This window comes from Calypte anna, chromosome 19 (genome assembly GCF_003957555.1).
Source record: "Calypte anna isolate BGI_N300 chromosome 19, bCalAnn1_v1.p, whole genome shotgun sequence".
Lineage (NCBI taxonomy): Eukaryota > Metazoa > Chordata > Aves > Apodiformes > Trochilidae > Calypte > Calypte anna.
The window spans coordinates 7946395-7966960 of record NC_044264.1 but is presented as its reverse complement, the minus strand read 5'-3'; the positions used below and the strand labels follow the sequence as shown (position 1 = coordinate 7966960).

The following is a 20566-nucleotide window of genomic DNA, read 5'->3' as shown; positions in this document are numbered from 1 at the left end:
GCTGTTTGGGGAGTTATTCCCACTGGAAAATAGTGACTGTTCCTACCCACCCTTACACGGCCCCTTGGCTGCTCAGGTTGGAAGGAGACACAGCAGGGGAGACAAAAGCTGAAAAAAAAAATAAAGAGAAAACCAGAGAGGGTTTATTACAGCTTACAGCTTCCCACGAGTGGGGCTCCCCGAGGCAGGGTCAGTGCTCTCCTCCATCATGCTCTCCACCCTCTCAAGCCGTCTCCTCGGCCGAGCGGGCTCCCAACTTGCTGAGCTTCTGCAGGAGGGTGCTGCGCAGCGCCGCGTCGCCGACGTTCTCCGTGATGGACTCCAAGAAGTGCCTCTCGTTGGCTCTCCGCAGCGCGTTGCTGGGGGAGGAATCGGCGCCGCTGAAGGTCTCGTACTGCAGGAGGAGCTCCAGAGCCACCACCACCAGGGGCTCCCCGCACCCCTTCTCCGGCAGCATGGCGGCAACGTGCAGGAGGTGGCAGAAGATCTGGATGCAGGTGAAGGACACCTCCTGCACGGGGGTCCCGTCCTCCGCGGGGGGCGAGGAGGATCCTGCGATGCTCCTGATGGAGCCCAGCAGGTCGGTGAGGCTGCTGGAATACAGCTGGATCACATGGAGCCAAGCCTCTGCCGGCAGCCAGGTGGAACAGCTGGAGCTGCAGAGGAGCTGGAAGGCCCGGAGGAAAAGCACGGAGAGCTGGAGGTGGGAGGCAAAGGGCCGGAGGTTGAGCAGGGGCATGTACTGAACGTACTCCAGGGTGTAAGGCACGTGTAGGATTTGTCTCTGGAGGAGGTTTTCAACCACCTGGATGAGACTTTTCCACTCACTGTGGCTGCACCAAGGGAGGAGCTGGATGAGGGCCACCAGGAAGCCTTTGCTGAAGAGATTCACTTCCTCAGGGTTGTCCACGTTGACTGTGAGAAGTGTCAGCATGGTGTCCCTGAGCCCTGGGGACACGCAGCAGCACTCCAGCCACGCCAGGAGCCCGCTGCCTGCCCCATAAGCTGGCACAGGCTGGGATGTCCACTCCTCCTCGGGAAGCAGGCAGATCTCAAACAGAGTTGCTGGGACCTCATTCTTGAAGTGCTCTCCATAAAGCTTCTTCAGCCTGAGACCAATGGTCCAGTCCAGTGATGCCACCTTCCTGTGCAGCCAGGCCAGTGACTGCACCCACAGCTCAGAGGAGGGGGTGGCTTCTGGTGTCACCACCTCACAGAGCTGGCTGAGGATGTTCAGTATCAGGTCTTTGGTCTCCAGTGAAGGGAAGAACTGGTCCCTGGGCTGGTGCCAGTACTTTGTGTAACCATCTAGAAGCTTGCAGAGGCTGAAGAGAAGAGGGAAGGGGTGACAGGATTTGATCCAGTGTTCTTCTGCACAGGGCTGTATCATCCCCAGAGCCTTACTGAGGATCTGCAGGCTCAGCTCGATTTGAGCAGAGTCTGACTGCAAGTAGGGAAGGACAAAGGCTTTGGTCACCTCTGCAGGTGACACAAGTGGGGCAGCTGAGCTTGGCTGCAGGAGAAAGGCCAGGAACTCAAGGAACTGCTCCTCTTCTCTCACAGAGGAAAGTCTTCCCCACGCTGCCTCCTCCAGGCACCTCACCACCAGGCTGTGTGGCCTGCCTGGATCCTCCTGGGTCTCCAGGAAGCTCAAAGCTGGGAAGGAGCAGAGGATTTGTGCAAGGAAGTGGTGAGCTCCCAGGTTGACAACAGCAAGATTACAAATCTGCTTCACTGTGGCCTCGGGGTGCAGCAGCATCAGCCTGGCCACAGCAGCTACAGCCCTGGTCAGGCCTTCATCAGACACACTCTTTGTGATCTGGTTGAAAGTCGTGTTCAGATCCTCCTGGAACCCCTCCAGGACAACCTGCACGTTCAGGCACAGACCTGGCCCACCCCAGGCTGCCAGGACACCCGAGATGACTTTGTTTTTGTCAGCTAATGACAGCTCAGTGTAACACTCCACAATGGCTTTGGTCACTTGAATCTGCAGCTCTTGGGCCTCCTCGTCTTGGTGGGACATGGCAAAGCTCACCAGTGTCTCCAGCAGTTTCAAAACTAGCTCTGGTTTCTGGAAGAGAGCTTTGTTTTTCACAAGGCAGTCAACCCAGTCCTTTGAAAAGGCCCAAGTCTTTTCAGAAGCAAAAATGGAGCAGATCTCCTCATGCCGACCCAGCCTTTGCTCAATGATTACCATGGCAACTGAAGGCACCAGGCTGGTGCCCAAATCCCTGTCCTTCAGGCTGCTGCTGATCCCCTTGAGAAAGTCCTTGGTGGTCTGTGTCAGTTCTGACACTACACGAGTCTCATTCTCACCCAGCTCTCTGGTCACTGAGAAGTGAACCAGGTTCTTCTCAAAGGTGGCAAGAATGTCCATGAGCCTGTAGCTTTCATAGCAGAGCCCCTCAGAGCTGTTCATGGGGTCTGGCAGCTCCTCTCCCCAGGCATGCAACAAGCTGCAGAGAAAGTCCAAGCCAACAAAGAGCTCCTCACGAGAGAGCTTGGCCATGGACAAGTGGCTCATGCTTCTCTCTGCTTCCTTCACCTTCTCATCCAGCCCCCTGGGGTGGAACTGGCTCTCAGCATCCCTGCTCCAGAGGCTGACCACAGAGCTGACCTTGTTCAGGTACTCTGTGACAGGGAGGGAGCTGCTCTCTGCCTTCAGTTCAGTGAAGAGGGACAGCAGCTCCACCAGGTTGGCCAAGGCACAGCACCTCATGGAGGGCAGGGTGATGCTCCTGAAGATCTGCTTTAACCCCTCTACCAGGACCATGAGCAGGCTGGTGGCAGCAGGAGGGTCATTCAGTGAGCCAGGGTCACACTTGAACCTCTTTGGGGGCTGGAGACCATCATCCAGAGAGGCCTCACACCCATGCTGATGCATGAGAGCACTGAAGGCAGAGACTGTTGCATCTTCCTGCCCCTCCTTGTGTTTCATCACCTCCCACCACACGTCCAAGAAGAGCCTGATGTCTGATGGGGATGTCTCACTGCTGATGTACTCCACCAAGCGCTCCAGCTCACTCTGACCCAAATCCTGGGGTAGCGCCAGCAGCAGCTGCACGAAGGACCGGGGTGCCCCGAGGGCCTTGACCAGTTCGAAGAGGACAGTGTGGTTGACGTCAGGGATCATCCTGCCCACGGAGAAGAAATCATCCTCCTTCCACCCTTGGTCCAGCGACGCGGCCGGGGGCTCCGGCACCAGGACTTTAGCCCAGATGATGGCCACAGCTTCTTTCTTCCAGAGGCTGTGCTGCAGCGGCGAAGGGCAGCGGGCCCCGATCTCCCCTAAGGCGTCGGTGACCGGGGGTCCCACGCGTGGCCAGTCGGCTTTGCGCAGCTCCCGTAGCGCCCGCGGCTGCGCCAGCCGGGCGGCCAGCAGGAAGCCGCCCTGCAGCACTGCCGTCTGCTCGCACACCCCCCAGGGCCCTGCGGGGAGACACCGTTACCACAACCCGGCTCCCCTTTCCCCCACCGTTCCCCACCCCGGCTCCGCTCCCCACGCATCCCGCACCCACCGGGCTCCATGGCGGCGGCGTGGCCGAGGCGCCGGCGCCGCGTTCTGCCGTCATGCGGAAAGCTCCGCCCCCTCCCAGCAGCGCCCTCTGGCGGCCCGGCGGTGGCAGAGCCTGCTCGCTGCTTCCCGACCCGGGATTGATTCCTGAGCGAGCAGGGACACCAAGAGCCCAACCAAAGGGAGGGGGAAGTGGGAGGCTGGGAAGAAGGGACCAGAACCGGACCCAAACCGGTTCTTCTGAATCGCTTTTATTGGTTCAAGGGCGACACCGCTCAGGGTTGCAGCTTGCACACAAGATTTTAACTGGAGTGGCGTGTGATTCATAAACCTGAACCCGGACCAAAAGCTCAAGCAGCAAAGTCACAGTGAGGAGTTCTCCTTGCTGGAATTCCCAATATTCCCAACAAGCACCGACATGCCTCAGCAGCTGCTAAAGTCGCTGGTTCTGCCTGCTTTTTGCTGTGAAAATGATTCAAGGTTTTCATCAAGATTGCCAAACCAAACGTGGTCGGAGGGGCTGGTGGGTGCTCCGTGTTCCCAGCCCTTATCCCACCAGCACAGGCAGAGGGACTTCATTCCCACAGGATCCACCCTGAACTGGTACTTCCAAGGATGATTTCTCACCAAAACCACCAAAACCAGTACTATGTCCAGTTCTGGGCCCCTCAGTTCAGGAAGGATATCAAGGTCCTGGAGCAGGTCCAAAGGAGGCAACCAGGCTGGTGAAGGGACTCGAGCACAGACCCTATGAGGAGAGGCTGAGGGAGCTGGGGGTGTTGAGGCTGGAGAAGAGGAGGCTCAGGGGAGACCTCATCACTCTCTCCAACTCCCTGAAAGGAGGTTGGAGCCAGGGGGGGTTGGGCTCTTTTCCCAGGCAACTCTCAGCAAGACAAGAGGGCAGGGTCTCAAGTTGTGCCAGGGGAGGTTTAGGTTGGAGATTAGAAAGAATTTCTTTCTGGAGAGGGTGATCAGGCATTGGAATGGGCTGCCCAGGGAAGTAGTGGATTCTCCGTGTCTGGAGATATTTCCAAAGAGCCTGGATGTGGCACTGAGTGCCATGGGCTGGGAACTGCAATGGTGGTTCAAGGGTTGGACTTGATGATCTCTGAGGTCCCTTCCAACCCAGTCAATTCTATGAGTCTATGAACCACGACACCAAGACACATGAATTTCATGTTGCCTCCCAGCAGCTCAGGGGCAGCTCCAGGGATGGGCACACAGGAGCTTGGCATGGGATGGAAACCATCCCAGCAGGGATGTGCTCCCCGTGGGAATCACACCCATGGGAATGTTTCACCCCAAGAGCTGGGGGAACAGCTTGGAATGCAAACCTCTTTGTCAAGTACAATAACAAGAGAGAAATTCATCCTGCTCCTTACCACACAGCCTGATTTTTTTTCTTGAGAGAGAGAGAGAGAGAGAGAGAAACATGCTCATTGCTTGAAAGAACAGAGCTGCAGGAAGAGTCAGAAATTAAATCAAAGGAATCATCACATCACCTCTTACTGGAAAAGGCAACACAACACACTGCAGGTGACTGGCATCTTGCTCGTGGAAAACCAAGGCAGAAGGAGCAGTCCTCTTCTCCAGCTAGGCAGCAGCCTTCTGCTTCTTGTGTGCAGCAAACCATTTGTCACTGTTGTCTGCTGCCATGGCCTGTGCAGGGACACGTTAGTGCTCACCCACCTGTCCCACCACAGGGACACTTTCTCATCTGCAGGAAAATTATTCTGATGGAGCAATTATGGGTTTATGTACTAATTAGGAAAACAGAATTCATAGAATCATAGAATCATAGAATTGGCTGGGTTGGAAGGGACCTCAGAGATCATCAAGTCCAACCCTTGATTCACTACTGCTGCAATGATGATGTGTCCAGCACCCAGCTGCCCCAAGAGCAAGGCTGGAAAACTCGAGCCAGGACACTAAGGGAAATTTAAAAATTGGTTTTTTTTCCTCAGCAAGCTGAGCTAAGGGACTCTGTGACTTGTTACTCCACGTGGAACCAAAGTTAGGTTCCATTTTAACCATAAGAAAATAACATGTAGACAGCATCACTCACATCATCCAACAGTTTGTCACCATTAGGGTCCACCTTGGACAGATCTCGGAATGCTTCATCTCCCACAAAGCAGATTTCATGGCCATCCTAAACACAGTTTAAGAGCAGGTGAGTAAGACACCTGGGAGAGAGAGGCTGAAATCAAATGTTATCTGATATTACTCACAGGATCAGCCAGAATAATCACTTGCACTGTGGCTTTGCCAGGTGTGTCCAAGCTAACCAGAGGTGTTAAGATTTTCTGATTCTCCTTTTTCATCAGTGCTTCAATGTTTGGCAGCTTAGGAAATAAAAAACAACACACACACACAAAAAATAAACACACACATACACAAAAAAAACCAAACCAAACCAATAAAAACCAAAAAAAACCACCCCAAACAGACAAAACCATAAAAATCAGGTGGAGGTGGAGGTCAGATGCCTTCCAGGTTGTTCTTGTTCACCATTACCCACAACTCTATTGCATTCCCGTTGGGACAAATATAAACAAAGTGTCTGCTCACTGTTACTTTGTTCACTTGGCTACCACTGGAAATCTCCAGCTCTGGGCAAGGAAAGGGGTCAGGGAAAGGCGATCCTCACCTCTTCCTTGGCACAGGAGAAGGCGATCCGCCCAAAGGCCGTCCCGTGATCCACCGCCCCTCCCACCGCCCTCAGCTCCAGCTTGCACTGCAGGGACAGAAAAAAAAACAAGGAAAAAGCCTGGCTTGGCTGGCAAGGACTCTGCCTCTCAGTGCTGCCTCTGCTCCAGGTGTTCACTGCTGACTTCAGCACCATCTCTACACACATTTCCCAGTGAGACAGAATTACCAAACCACAATTTGTTTCAAGATAAATGAAGTTAAGGTGTACACAAGCTTGAATTAAAATGCAGAGGATTAAGTTCACTGTTGCTTTAATTAAGAGCTTTTTTTTTCCCCCTTCCCTTTAAGATTTTGTTCTCGTGGAATGAGAGGTTTTTGTGATGAGTTTTTGCAGCTCTTAAAGATCAGAATGGGGAAATTTCCTAAAGACTGACCTGGTTATCAGCATAGCCTAGCAAAGCCCTTTGCTTTTCCTCATCCTTCTCATATATTTTCATCCCGAGCAAACCAGACCAGTAGGTAACAGACTTCTGAAGATCAGAGACACCCAAGGTTACTTTTTGCACAGGATCTACCAAATAGCAGTAAATTGAAATTAGTTACAAATACATTGTGGTTTTAAACACACAGCTACATTCTTGATAAAGAAAAAAACAACAAAAAAACCTCTATGCCACAAAACCAGAGACAAAGGCACAGCCCCTTCCAACATCCCCACTCCTTAATCTCTCTTGAACAGCAGCAACAGAGTGTGTGTGCTTCACCTTGCTTCAGCTGTTCCTTGTCTTCCAAGTAGAACTTGTATCCCCCTGGGGCTTCAGCTTCAAAAATACCAGCTGTGACTTCCTTGAGGGGCCACCCCATCTTCTTAGCATTGCTCACAGCCTGGCTGGACACGAGTGTGATGCCCTATGAGAACAGAAACAGACTAAATTCAGAGGGTAGATGGGGCACAAGTCCTGCCTTTCAACAGTCTGCCTCTGCAAACAACCACAATCTGGAGTACTTTTTATAACAGATAACATCTCCTAAGAACCAAGTTATCTCGACCCTATAAAATAAGTTTAACCTTACTGGGCATCCCACATATACCTGGCATGCCTTAATCTCCCCTTCTTTCACACCAAGGGAAAACGAAAAAGAAAAGAAATTTAAAACTCTGATTCAACACCTTGTATAGAAGCAGAAAATTGAGTTCCTAAAAGTTCTACCAGGTGAGGTCAGCACCTGCTCCCTGGCACCCACAAACAGGGGGAAGGATGTTAAATAAGAGGAAACAACAAAAAAAAAACCAGATATATGAATTTATAGATGAAACACGAGATCTTTATTGGCTGCCAGCTAGTAAATAACAAATAAATCATTAATAATAAAAGTGTTTTCTGACAGTAAGTTCCTGCTTGGCTGACCATTCCATGTTGGATCTGCCACCAAATCCCAGCTCCTCCCCCTACACAGCAGCTAAGAGATGGAGGGTGCTCAAGTTGTTTCCTGGATCCTAAGTGAGCCCAAAGCTGTTCTAGTTTCTGCTCTTCCCACTTGGAGACAACAACAAAAGTGAGAATAAAAAGTATTGAAGGGACTAACTATCACAAAAGCAACTGGCACAACTTATATGCTGAATCCATGCCTAATCATAAGAAAAAAAAAGCTTATTTTAAGAAGAAAGATCTTGCTAAGTGTGGTACTCACCAGAAAGTCATTGCCCAGGCGATATTCTCCAATACCATAATTGTAAGTTAATTCTGCAACAAAGTGATTGTCTTCTGGCCCATAGCCCACCATGGTTTTGCTCCATCTTCCATCATAAGGGCTGGAACATTGCCATGGGGGTTAGAAATAAACCCATATTTTAATGTTTCGAGGAAGAATGGCATTTCTAGAGCAAACAGTGCAGGTAATCTCCCACCAGAAGGAGCTGATACCTGTGAATAATTCTCACTGGGGCTCAGCACACAGGCACCCCCCAAACCATGCAACAGAAAACTCCACTTCCTTCTTCACAGCTCATGTTTTAAAAGAATAAATTGCTCGTTGGCTGGAATACTACGAGCACTTCCTTATTGTGAAGCAGGAAAAGCAAGTGGCGAGGCAACAGGTTGGGAGATTCCTTTTAGTTGTGAAGAAGGACAAGAGACTTTGAACTGCAGGATTATTAAGGTTGGACCTCTAAGATCACCAGGTCCAAATGTCAACCCAACATCACCCTACCAACTAAACCATGTCCTGAAGCACCGAGTCTACACGGTTTTTTAACACCTCCCAGGGATGGTGACTCAACCACTGCCCTAGGCAGCCAGTTCCAGTGCCAGGACACTCTTTTAGTGAAGAAACTTTTCCTAATACCCAATTCTAACCTTCCCCAGGGGCTACAAGGAGGGACTTTAAACTCAAGACAGCCACAATTTATGGGATTTATGAGGAACCAGAGGGCACACAGACACAACTCACCCATTGCAGCTCGCCTTGCAGCCCTCATCGAACTCCTCGTGCCTCAACACCTGGGGAATCAGGCGAGAAAGAGCTCAGACAGCACGGAGACAAAACTCTCCCTCTTTATTTACCTCAGCCATCTCCGCCAGGCCACCCAGCAGCAGGGAGCGGCGGTGGTCCCGGGGCAGGGAAGTGAAGAGACCCACACCCTTCCTTCCTTCCCTCCCTCCCTTTCTCCCTTTCTCCCTCCAGGATGCCGAGGGCCGCGCCCGTCAGTGGGAGCTGCGGCACAGAGGTCCGGGAGCATCCTCCGGGAGAGCCGGACCGGACCGAGCACAGCCGGGGCTGAGGGGGCTGAGGTAAGAGAGCGACAGCCCTCGCGCTGCCCCCGCGCTCCCCTCATGCGCTGCCCACGCGCTGCCCACGCGCTGCCCACGCGCTCACCCGCATGCCCAGCAGCTCGCGGTAGAAGCGCGCGCTCCGCCCGCGGTCGCCGATTTTGAAGACGAAGTGGAGCGCGCGCCGGGCCGCCATGTCCGTGAGGGACGGGAGCTGCGGGGCTGTCACGTGACAGCGACACGCCACGCCCCTCTCCCTCTCCCCACCCACGTCGCGCGGCGTGACGCCCCCAAGATGGCGGCGCTGGGGCGGCTGAGTCGCTCCCTGGTGCGGCCACGATCCACGGACCCGATCGGGCGGCGTGGGGTGCGGGCGCTGCGGAGGAGCCCGGTGAGGGTCCTGCCGCCGCAAAAGGAGCGGGAAGCGGCGGCGGCCGCCGAGCCGCAACGGAAACCCCGGGAGCCGCCACCGCCTCCTCCGCCCGCGGTGGAGCGGAACTCGGCAGGGCCGGGGCTGTGGTACGAGAAAGCGGCGCCGGGTGACCGGAGGCTGGGGTGAGGAGCGGGGGGAGGTTTGGGGTTGGGAGCGGTCCCGTTACGGTCCTCCGCGGCCCGGGTGGAACCGCCCGGTGTCATATCTGCAGAATCTGAGGCACATCCTGACCCGAAGGCAACCACGTCCTGGGATGTGTCAAAAATTAAACAACCAGCAGATCAAGGGAGGGGATTCCTGCCCTGTGCTCCGCTCTGAAACACCTCTCGGTGATGCTGGGTCCAGCTCTGGGGTCCCCAGCCCAGCAAGTCCAGAGGAGGCCATGGAGGTGATCCAAGAGCTGGAGCAGTTCTGCTCTGGAGCCAGGCTGAGAGAGTTGGGGGGGTTCAGTCTGGAGAAGGCTCTGGGGTGACTTTAGAAACACCTTCCAATGCCTGGAAGGGGCTCCAGAGATCGTTGAGAGAAGTTCCTTCCAGTAAGGGTGGTGAGACACTGGAACACTGCCCAGGAACAGTGTGGCTGCCCCATCCTTGGAAGTGTTCAAGGCCAGGTTGTGTGGGGCTTGGAAGCAACCTGGCCTAGTGGTAGGGATGGGTGGATGGGCTTTAAGGTTCCTTCCCACCCAAACCACTCTGTGACTGCCATTTCCTCTGGTTAACTCCTCCACAGAAAAGTGGTGACAATCGCCAAATCAAAGGATTTTCGGGATCGCCACGGGAAGGTTCTGCTGGAAGGACAGAGGCTGATCAAGGATGCCCTGGAGGCAGGAGCTGCCCTGCAGACTCTTTTCTTCAGCACCGTGGGGCACCTGAAGGAGCTGCCTGAGGAGAAGCTGAAACGAGCCAACTTAGTGAAGGTGAAATTTGAAGATATCAAGACCTGGTCTGACCTCATAGCTCCTCAAGAGCTTATAGGTGAGTTGCCTGAGAAACACAACACTGCTCAAAGGGAAACTTGCTCCACACTTAATGAGGGGATGATGACTCTCTCTGATGACTCTCTCTTCATAATCTTGCTCCAGACATTCTGGCAGCAAATCCAGAGTGGCACAAGTTGAGATAATTCCCTTGTCCCTGCTGCAGAACTGTGAAAGTGGTTCCTAGAGTGCAGTGCAGGTGCTGATGCTCATTTTTAACAGCACCTTGCTTCAACTCTGCTGGGAAATAGTTGAGCTCTCCTTGTACAATGAATAAATGATCAAGCATTGGAATGGGCTGCCCCAGTAAGCAGTGGATTCTCCATCCCTGGAGATATTTCAAGAGACTGGATGTGGCACTCAGTGCCATGGGCTGGGAACTGCAGCAGTAGTGGATCAAGGGTTGGACTCAGTGATCTCAGAGATCCCTTCCAACCCAGCCAATTCTATGATTCTATGATAACAAACTCTTCTCAAACTTCCCTGGAGCTCTGCTTTCCCTGGTGCTTTCTCCTGCACCTCTTCAGTGAATTCTGGGCTAGCTAACTGAGAGACAGCCCTCTCCTGAGGGGCTGTGAGCCAGAAGTCTGTCAGCACTTGCTTTCTCTCCTCAGGGATCTTTTCCAAGCCTGACCATGCCAAGATGTCTTACCCTGCTGCTCAGCTCACCAGCTCCCTGCCACTGCTCCTCATCTGTGACAACATCCGGGACCCAGGAAACCTGGGGACTATCCTGAGATCTGCAGCAGGAGCAGGCTGTGAGAAAGTGCTGCTCACCAAAGGTAAGGCCACTTCCCTGGATGGAGGAGGAAAAAAAGTTTAGTTTAAGTGGTAAGAGGTGTGTGAAGATGTTGCCTTTGAGAGTCTGTAAGCAGTGCCCAGCCTGGATGTGATCTGTGGCTGAATCTCTTGACTGGAAGTCACTGCAGAATTGCTCTTTTCCTCCCTCCTCCCTCAGGCTGTGTGGATCCCTGGGAGCCCAAGGTGCTCCGGGCAGGCATGGGAGCTCATTTCCGCCTGCCCATCCTCTCCAACCTGGACTGGGAATCCCTTCCCAACAACTTCCCTGCTGGAATCCAGGTCTGCGTGGCCGACAACAAAGACCCCGGCGCTCGGGCTGAGTGCGTGGCCCTGCAGAGGGCTGGCTCTGAGCCCAGCAACCCCAAGGCTGCTGTGAGATCCCAACCCAAGGCTGCTCCTAAGTGTGAGGATGAGGAGGGAGAGGTGAGTGCCTGCCTCCCAGAGCTGCCCACTCAGTTTTACTACGAGGACTGGACACAAACTCCAGTGGCAGTGGTGATCGGCGGAGAGACCCATGGGCTGAGCCTGGACGCTCTTCACCTGGCAGCCAGCACTGGGGGGAAGAGATTGGTCATTCCTGTGGTGCCAGGTGTGGACAGCTTAAACTCTGCTATGGCTGCTGCCATTGTGCTCTTTGAGGGGAAGAGACAGTGGCTGCAGAGGCACAAGCAGGAAAACAAAAGGCTGAAGTTGCCTGTAGTTGGCTGAACTGTCGAGGTTTGGGTGCTGAAGGAGAACCTCTACCCTTTGGCATGTTGTGGAGTGAATAAAAGAGCAGCTTGGGCTGTTTGCTTTGCAGTAACTGAGTATGAAACAGCTCTGGCTGTGTTGGAGGGGTGGCTCTGGAAAGGGGAAGGCAGGTGGGTGGGAGCCCTGGCAGCTCCCTCTCCCCTCCCTCACCAGCAGGTCTGATGAGGCTTTGGCTCCCTCACTGCGGGGTCAGGGCACAGCTGCTGCTGCTGCAGCTTTGTGCCAGCCTGGCCAGGATGCTGCTGTCAGTGTGTCCTTCCTCTTGCAGCTCCAGGTTGTGTCCTGGCTGTTTCTAGTGATTTGGGGATCAGAAAGACAAAATAGCAGCCACCCAAACAGAGCCTGCTGGTACTTACCCAACCCTAGTGCTCTAACACGATGAGAGCAGCACCAACCCTGCCTGGGTGCCTGCCACACACCAGGCTGCCCACAGGCTGGCTGCACTGTCCAACCTGCTGCCAGGAGGTGGAGAACAACTCACTGAAAAAGACACTGCCTCAAAAACATCCAGTAAAGGGGACTGAAGGTAGTTTAGGGCAGGTTGCCTGAAGCCCAACACCTGGGGAGGCCCAGCAAGCTGCAGCTGCCAACACTGCTGTGCTGCTGCCATGGCTCTCAGACCAGCTCCTGGCCATGCTATACGTGGCCCCTCCAGCCCTCCCTGGCACAGGGATGAGCAACCTGGACAGCAAAGCTGCTCCTGCAATTGCTCACCTGCCAGTTAATCACCACTGGGCACAAGAGCCTCTGAAAGGTGCAGAACAGGGAGGATTTACACAGCTCCTGCCCCGCTCAGCTGGGACTAAGGAGCTGGAAGGGAAAAATTGACTTGCACAACACCCACACCCACCACACAGGCTCTCCAGGGTGCTGTCCCCCTCCTGACACCCCCATGGGGACACACCCCAGTGTCCCACAGGTTTCCCTCTCCCCCACGGCGTCGTGGCACTCAGCACCTGCAGGGCGAGGTTATTATAACAGTTTTATTACAAAGTTCCAATCACCATGTACAGTTTTTACAATGTCACTTTTTTTTTCAGGGGTTTGGCTGTGCTGCTTGGGTTAGGAAGGGATTTTTTTGTTGGTGGTGGTTTTCTTTTTTGTTTGGTTATTTTTTTTTTTTAAAGAACAGCACCATTAACGTTGGGTTTGGGACACACCTACAAAAAAACAGCTCAATCAACTAACACAGAGGGGACAGGACAATTCATACCAGAGAAGAAAGAGAAGGGACAGGGAGAGCACAAAGGAGGGACAGAAAGGGGAGGGTAGCATGGTGGTGGTCCTCCTCCTGGCTTAGGGAAGAGTGGATGACCCCCCCCCTGACCCACAGCTCTGCCTGAGGCTGTCAGTGCTTGGGGTGGGAGGTGGGAATCCCACCTGGAAAGGTCTGACACTCTCAGGAGGAAGAGCTGGGCTGCTCTCGGGGCTTTCAGAGGTTGTCAGCAGTTAAGACTTTGTCTTGGCCTCATCAGGGCACTCATGGGGACAGGAAAGCAGGACAGGCCAGGGGCCAAGGGGACAGTTTCCTTATTGCTTCCTTAAAGTCATTTAGTCAGCAGCGGTGGTAAGAAAGGAAAGAAAAGGGGAGAAGGAGAAAAGAGCCCCGAGAACCCCACCCACTGTCTGCTGGATACTTTGGGAAGAACACCATGCAAAAAAAAAAAAGATTTGCCTGCTAGCTAGTGTCACGTATAAAATAACAATATGGGAACAGTTCTGGCCTGGTTATTAGAGGATAAAATCACCATGAAGCACAAGCGCAGTCTCCAAACGCCAACGACTCCCTGCTGAAAGTGCATCCCAAGGAGCTTGCTTAGGAGAAGGATTCACTGTGTGAAACAAGGCACCACAAGGAGGTTGGATACTGGGTTGGGCGTGAGGACACGCTGGAGAATCCACGGGCAGCGGGTGGAAGAGAGACCTAGTTTTAAATAATGTCTGTTGGGGCAGCAGCCCCCTTAGATGGGCTCGGGTTTTAGCTTGTCTGCTAGAAAGTCGCTGACAAAAGCTTCCACGATCTCGGGTGTGATCTCCTCCACATCCATCACGTACTTGGCCCGGGCTGACATGTCCAGGATGGTGAGCAGGGGGGCAGCCTCGGGCAGGTTGGTGTAATCCCTCAGGGAGTCGGTCATGTCATCCTGGAGGCCAAAAGGAGAGAGAGAAAGAGGAGCCATCAGAAGAGCCAAGATAACCAGGAGCAATTTGCTGCTTCCACACTCTGCCTTCATCCCAGAAAAATCTCACAAGTGCTTGGGCATTGAACCAGCACTGCAGGACCATGAGGGCAGCACCCATACTGCTGCCTGTGCTCTGTGTGCAACCCAAACTGGGCTGATTTATCCCAATTTTTCCCAGGTTGGGATGGAACCCTGCACTCTTCCCACCCTTGCAGCACAGGGCACATCTCCCAGCACCCCCAGACTGCCCCGGGCCACCCCAGAGCCTCTGGGACAGGAGAATGTTTTGGCTTCAGGGGCAAGTGCTGAATGTGGGGACTTGCCAGCCCTCTGCCAGCACAGTCACAGCCTTGGCTGCTTGCTGGGCCAACAAAAGGGACCTGGAGCAAACAAAAATATGGGATTGGGATGAAGCCCCACCAGCAGGTCCAAGTGCAAAGCAAGCTGGTGCAGGCTGCCCTCTCCTCAGCCACGCACAGCTCAGCTCTGGGTGCAGTGGAAAAGGGACCCAAGCTCTGCAATCCAACAAAGCCAGCACCAGGAGGTTCATCTCCCACTCCCAGCCAAGCCCACACCCTGCAGCATCTGAAATCCATCTCCCTTTCCAGGGGCAGCAAGTGGAATCAATCCACCTGGTTGGTGGCTCTGCAGTGGTGGCACAGTCATTCCTGTCACCCCTCCCCTGCCATTGCAGCAGCTCCTGGCGCAGCCCAACCACGTGGCAGGGAAGGGCAAGGGAGGATGGGGGACCAAAAAAAAGGGCCACAAAACAGAACAAAACCCCTTTTTTTTTTTAATCAATGCAAAACCAGCCTGGATGGTACTGGGAGAAGAACGGGATGCGCCTGCTCCGGCCACGGCTGAGCTGCTTTGTGCACAGGGGCCAGCAGAGACCTTGGTGGGGCTATTGAGGTGAGGGATGAATGGGACGTGCTGGACGCTCCCCATTCTTCAGCAGGGACGTCGGGAGCTGGATGAATGGCCTCAATGTTTCAGGGAGGAAAATGCTTTGCAAGCTTTGGGGGGAGGGAAGCACGTCCTGGACCCTCCCAACCCACCCTTTCCAACAAGGGGCTTATTCAGGGCCACGGGGCTGAGCTGGGATGCTCAGGAGACCCGTTACAGGAATGGGAGGGGGAACAGCTGCCCAGAGGGGGAACAGCTGCCCAGAGGGGGTCGATGGGGGCTTGTCTGGCTGGGGGGGCCAGGGTGGGGCAGCGGGGACCCATTTGTGTGCAGGGCGCTGCGGCAGTGACGTGAGCGTGGAGGGATGGAGCAGGCACAGGGACACGCAGCAGCTGCCACCTGCCCAGGCCCTGGGAGAATCATAGAATAATTTGGGTTGGAAGGGACCTCTAAAGGGAGGGGAAATGCAAGCCTAAGGGTTGAGGGGGGGGAGCTGGGAGCTTTTTTTGACCCTTAAACAAAACCTTCCTCATTTTCCAGCCTGCAGCGGGAGAAAGGGAAGCCAGAACCCCAGTTTCTCATCTCCCATTATCTCCAGCAGATCCCTGGCTCCATGCACTGCAGTCTGTGTGTGCCCAAGAATCCATCCCAGCCACCCACAGCCTGGCCAGCTCAGGAAGCAGCCTTGGTGTCACAGGAGGACAGGGGAGCACTGCCATGAGGTGCTCAGCAGAGTGGAGCTGCCACAGAAGGGTCACAGCCCTGTGCTGCCCCACTGCTCCTCCAGCAACCCCTTCCCACTCCCAGGGAAGGGGATTTTGTCCTGCATCACCCACACAGCACAGGAATAGGCACAACCCACACGGTTCAGGGCCCCTGATGCAGGAATCCCTTAGGGAAGAGGCTGGAGCACCCATCCCACAGTGAGGAGGGCAGTGCTGGCTTAGCTGGACTGAAACCCAAACCCTAGCTCCTCTCCCCCCTGCCTCCCCACCATCAGCCTCTTCCACCTTTGAGCAAACCATCTGGAGCCTTTTTGCCAGAGGGAATATCCAGTGACAAGCACAAGAGACTGAGCCAAGACTCAGGTAGGTCTGGCTTTGCTCTGCAGTCCCTGCCCAGCTCTGTGCCTCAGTTTACCCACCTGAAACAGCAGTACCCAACCCAGCTCAGTCCTTGTACGAAGATGCAGCCAGATGCAGCCCCGTGCTCTCCTCCCACTTACCTCTCCTGCCACAAAGAAGAGCAAAGGTGCCTCTTCCTCTTTGGCTTTGTACTTGGCAATGATTTTTTCAGCTATGGGCTGAATCAGTTGTTTCGCTGCCTCTGACTCTCCATCATCCTCTGAATCTGCAGAGCACAGAGGTGGAGAGACAGAAAGGAAAAAAAAAAAAAAAGGCAAAGCAAAAAAGGAGGTTAGGATCAAACGGATGCAAACGGGCTGGGCACAGGCAGCTCTGTCCCACGGAACCACCAGGAAGGAAACCAGGGACTGGGGATGCCACAGGAACTTCAAAGCCATGCAGGCTCTGTAGCAATTAGGGAGCAGCTGAAATGAGCTTTTCATGTAAGGCAGGGAAACACATCACCCAAGAGCAGCTCCTGCTCCCCAAATACTTCACTGCTTGCTCCCTGCTGAAGCTCAGGGATAAACAGGCACAAAAAGGGGAAAAAAAAATTAAAAAAAAAAGCTGCTTTGCAGTTTGAGATGTGTTGGGAGGTTTTGAAGAGCGAGTGAATGGGCTGATCTGAGGCTGCCTGCCACCCACCATCCCACTGCCATGGGATGGCTGCTCAGCAGCTTTTCTGCTGGAGTCTCGGTGGCAGCAGCACTGTGAAGGTGGCTTTGATTTGACAGAGGTAGAGTAGAAAGAGCTGGCAACATCAATCAAACACCAGCACCACTGAAGTTCAAATACTGAGCTGGGAAGAGGAGAAACTGCGTCCTTGAGCAGCACCGAGATGAAATGAATTCAACTGAAACACAACTTTTAGCATTTAAAAAAAGGCAGAATGGAGGCCCCCCACATCTCTGGGTCACATGCAGCTCTCGTCCCTGATGTCACCACCTGACATGACCAGTCCAGCCCCCAAAGTGCTCTCTGTGCTTACTTAACACTTCCCTGCACTCCTCTCTGGCTCCTCCAAGAAAAAAGGGGATGCCAGAAATGCCACACGCTGTGTTCCGGGGTCTGTCCTGCATGCAGGACAGGGGAGTAAACACGTTAAGAGCTATGGGGTGTCTGCAGGAATTGATTTTTCTAAAGGCAAGAGCTGCTGGCAGCCCTCCAGGCAGTCCTGCACACTCTGGCTAACCCAGCCCTAACCTCTCCCAGGACAGATGTGGATCAGTCGGGATTTATCCACAACCAGTTCTTCCCAAGCCTGCCTTCTCCTGGAGACAGGCATCCCCTCAAGCACCAAGCAAGAGCCACTCTCCACACGAGCTGTTTGCAACAAGGTGATAGAAAAACTTTGCTGGGAGCAAGATAAAAATCATTCTTTCCAGCAGCCCAATCAGTCAGGGCTGGCGTGGCCGGCCGGTCCTCCCCGTGCAGGGAAGAGTATTTTTGGCTCTGTGCTCACGTCCCCTGCTGGGCTTTGCTGAATAAATAACCCGGGTCAAAAGGAAATTTGAAAGGGAAGAAGGGAAAGAGGGAGAGACCCGTTATCAGGGCTGCAGAGGAGGGTGTGCAGCTCACAAAGGGCGGGAGAGGAAGCGGGACACGAGCCCTGCCCTGGGCAAACCCCCCCCCCGTGCAACACAAGCAAGGGGGGCTTCTTCAGAGAGAACTCCACAGAGGGTTCAAGGGACAGGCACGCTCCTCCAAGAGTTCAGGACGCCTCAGTTCTCTCCCTTGGATGTTCTGTGTACCCCTTGGCCCCCCTGGGGCTCTGCCTGAAGCCATGGCTTATCCCAGCCCTGGCCCTTCCCTGATGTAACCATCTGATGCTGGCAGGGAAGTGATGGGGAAGGAGCCAGCAGTGCTCTGGATGAGCTCTAGGGCTGTTTCCAACAGCAAAGGAACTTCATGTGTGGGTTAGCAGTGGAAGAGGGACAGGAACTTTAGGAAAAATCCTGCCCTGTCCTGCAGCCAGTACCTCGCAGGAGGAATGCCCAAGGATCAGCAGACCATGTGAGAGGCTCCTCTGACTGCCACAGCCCTGCTCAGCTCAGGGATTCAAGCCCTGGGCTGTGTTTTCCAGCACAGAGCTGTAATCCCTCCCAGACAGCCACACTTTTTCTGCCTCCTCTGGAAAGTCACGAGTGCCTTAAGTCCCTGCTCCAGAAAAGGCTTTTCCCACCTCCCCCCCAGCACTGGCTGTGACACTGTATTTCTTGTACTCCTCAACATTCCACAGCTGAACCACCCTGCCTTACACCAGCTCCTCTCCACTCCCAATCCCTGCTCCATGGGGTGCTTGGGTTGGAGCTGTGTGGGACCAGCGGGCACAGGCAGGCTCCAGCAACCCCCTGTGAGCTGCAGCAGCCCTTTTCTCTGGTACAGTGAGATTCCAGGTCTGTCAGTCCCCTTGAATCCCTTGACAGGACTCCACTGGAACTCCTCATGTCTTCTCTGGACCTCACAGCATTGCTCCTGAGCTGATGTCCCTTCCATGGGGACATCCGTGGAATATCCCTTCCACGGGGACATCCACAGATGCGGCCACCGCCAGAAGCAGGTTCTAAGCCCCACAGCTGGCTCCAGCTGAGCTGGCTGGTAGCCCAGCCCCCTTCCCAAGCTCAGGACCTGCTGTCCAAGCAGTGATGCTCCATACCTACAAAGAGAACGAGGCAGGGCCCCTCATTCAGCTGCACGGCGTTGGAATCCGTCAGCTCCAGCACGGGCTTGGGGTGCCAGGGGAACTCGCGGCACTCGACGTCATTCAGCACCTCCACCCGGCCCTGCCGTGTGATCACTTCTCCCTTGGGGTCCAGGACAATGAGAGTTGGGATGCCTGGGAGGGAAGAAAAACAGGGAAGGGGAAGGATCAGCCCAAACGTCTGTCAACCGGGCAGCCGGGGGGTGGGAGCGGAAAGGCCACCTCCTGTCACCTCCAGCTCTGGCAGGAGCCCAGCACCTCCCGGGAATCAGGGTCCCTGGATCCTGTTTCCATCCTGACAGCACTTGGGCAGTCAGAGCAGGAAGATGGGAGATGGGCTCTGGCATTGCCTTTCCCTGCTGGAGTGCTGGCAGGGCTCAGTGCTGTCTGACACTGATGCTCCTGGATGCAAACCCCACCAGCCCGTGCAGGAACCCCCCTCCCAAGCTGCCTCTTGCCAAGTGCCATTTGGATGTGTCTCCTCCACACCAGAGGGAGCAGCTCTGCCTCCCAGGCACCACTGCCTCAGTGCTGAGATGTGGCTGCTGCTGGGCAAGTCCCTGGTTCACAGGAACACACACAGAACTTTTTTTTTTCTTTTTTTTTTTGCAGGGCTGACAGCAGACAAGAGCAGCCAGGAAGCAGGGTGTGTTCCTTCCCAGAGGGAAGACCATGTATTTTGCACAAACTCCTCCATGAAGCCCCACACCCCTCCTCAGCACTAACTGCCCAGACATTTCCAGGGCACAGGGATGTGTCTGACAAGTCATGAACTTGGTTCAGTTGCTCTTTCGCACCGCCTGAGCTTGGCAAGGTGGGCATCCAACATTCTGGTGGAGGAAAGACCCCTGGATCAGCTCTAACAACAGTGATTTAATGCTCAGGGCCATGGGTGCCCCCAGGAATACCCCAAAAGAAGAGCTCAGGACTCTCCTAAAGTGGAGGTAGAGCGGGATCACACACACCAGCAGACTGTCCCACTGGGCATATCAGGCTTGCAAACAAACTTGCCATCCACCTTGCCTGGCCACTGTCCTGGCAAAACACAGGTGACCATGCAGCAGAGATATAGTCCAAGTCACCTATTAAACCCATCCAGGCCAGCAGTGGGGCAGGGTGGACACTATGTGGTGACCATCCCATCTGATAAGGCATCAACTAGGCTTTCCAGGCTTGGAACAGACCCAGGAGAGTCACATCTGGAAAGCACACCATTCCTCTGTCATCAAGGAGACAAAGAAACATCCCATAAGGAAGGAAGAGGAGAGAGTTTGGGATCAGGCCCAAAGGGTCAAGTGACCCATGTTAGTGCCAGAGGATGCTTTCTGCCTCTCACTCAGCAACATCCCCTGGATCACAGCTGGCAAACCCAGGCAATTCACATCCCCCTGCCTTCAGCCAACAGCTCATTTGAAAGCTCAGTTGTTAGAAACACCCTGCAGAGCCTTTCTCTGAGCAGGGGAGACCCAATGCTCACCCTCCCCTGGACCCCTGGCACTGTGTTCCCATGGTTGCACAACAGTGGGTTACTCATAAGCTCTCTGAATTCGAGGTATTTCTCTAGGAAATAGGGGCTGTCTGTCTGTCCCACGCCTGCCTGCAGGTCTGGGCAGGCAAGTGGCTGCATTCCCTTCATTCCAGCCCAAAAATGCTGCTCACATTCCTGCCAGTGTGCTGGGGCTGCAGGCTCCTGGCTGCTGCAAGAGTAGGGCAGGAACAGCCAGTGTCTGGGCTTGCAAATCCTAAGGGTATGCC

At 54.3% G+C, this 20566-nt stretch overlaps 4 protein-coding genes across 5 annotated transcripts in view; 1 reads left to right on the top strand and 3 right to left on the bottom strand.

Annotated features, from left to right (window-relative positions):
- Positions 1-121: 121 nt before the first annotated feature.
- On the bottom strand, positions 122-3651 carry GEMIN4 (gem nuclear organelle associated protein 4). The gene is made up of 2 exons (XM_030462258.1): positions 3519-3651; positions 122-3429 (listed from the first exon to the last, which is right to left on the bottom strand). The coding sequence occupies exons 1-2, from the start codon at positions 3526-3528 to the stop codon at positions 224-226; spliced, it is 3216 nt and encodes a 1071-aa protein (XP_030318118.1). The 5' UTR covers positions 3529-3651; the 3' UTR covers positions 122-223.
- A 1274-nt stretch (positions 3652-4925) lies between these two features.
- GLOD4 (glyoxalase domain containing 4) lies at positions 4926-9209 on the bottom strand. The gene is made up of 9 exons (XM_030462261.1): positions 9044-9209; positions 8618-8667; positions 7859-7979; positions 6931-7075; positions 6601-6737; positions 6165-6251; positions 5746-5859; positions 5580-5666; positions 4926-5173 (listed from the first exon to the last, which is right to left on the bottom strand). The coding sequence occupies exons 1-9, from the start codon at positions 9131-9133 to the stop codon at positions 5108-5110; spliced, it is 897 nt and encodes a 298-aa protein (XP_030318121.1). The 5' UTR covers positions 9134-9209; the 3' UTR covers positions 4926-5107.
- Positions 9210-9227: 18 nt separating this feature from the next.
- On the top strand, positions 9228-11949 carry MRM3 (mitochondrial rRNA methyltransferase 3). Of its 2 annotated transcripts, none has more exons than XM_030462259.1 (4): positions 9228-9492; positions 10100-10344; positions 10961-11128; positions 11305-11949. In XM_030462259.1, exons 1-4 carry the CDS (start codon positions 9233-9235, stop codon positions 11853-11855), a joined length of 1224 nt encoding a protein of 407 aa, XP_030318119.1. In that variant the 5' UTR covers positions 9228-9232; the 3' UTR covers positions 11856-11949. The 2 variants fall into 2 exon arrangements, with proteins under 2 accessions (XP_030318119.1, XP_030318120.1); XM_030462260.1 differs by having other exon boundaries at positions 9379-9456.
- Positions 11950-12970: 1021 nt separating this feature from the next.
- NXN (nucleoredoxin) overlaps positions 12971-20566 on the bottom strand; it is a 47989-nt gene continuing 40393 nt past the window's right edge. The window contains 3 exon segments of the mRNA XM_030462565.1: positions 12971-14041; positions 16212-16336; positions 18767-18946. Coding sequence (XP_030318425.1) covers positions 13859-14041; positions 16212-16336; positions 18767-18946 — 488 coding nt within the window. The 3' untranslated portion in view covers positions 12971-13858.

Bases quoted from the DNA above. Each gene is read 5' to 3' on its own strand.
- GLOD4 (XM_030462261.1), bottom strand. From the start codon at position 9,133: ATGGCGGCCCGGCGCGCGCTCCACTTCGTCTTCAAAATCGGCGACCGC. The intron at 7,076-7,858 runs GTGAGTACCACA...CTGTTCTCATAG, and splicing joins GCCTGGGCAATGACTTTCTG to GGCATCACACTCGTGTCCAG. The intron at 6,738-6,930 runs GTGAAGCACACA...GCTATTTGGTAG, and splicing joins CAAGGAACAGCTGAAGCAAG to ATCCTGTGCAAAAAGTAACC.
- MRM3 (XM_030462259.1), top strand. From the start codon at position 9,233: ATGGCGGCGCTGGGGCGGCTGAGTCGCTCCCTGGTGCGGCCACGATCC. The intron at 9,493-10,099 runs GTGAGGAGCGGG...ACTCCTCCACAG, and splicing joins CCGGGTGACCGGAGGCTGGG to AAAAGTGGTGACAATCGCCA. The intron at 11,129-11,304 runs GTAAGGCCACTT...CTCCTCCCTCAG, and splicing joins GAAAGTGCTGCTCACCAAAG to GCTGTGTGGATCCCTGGGAG.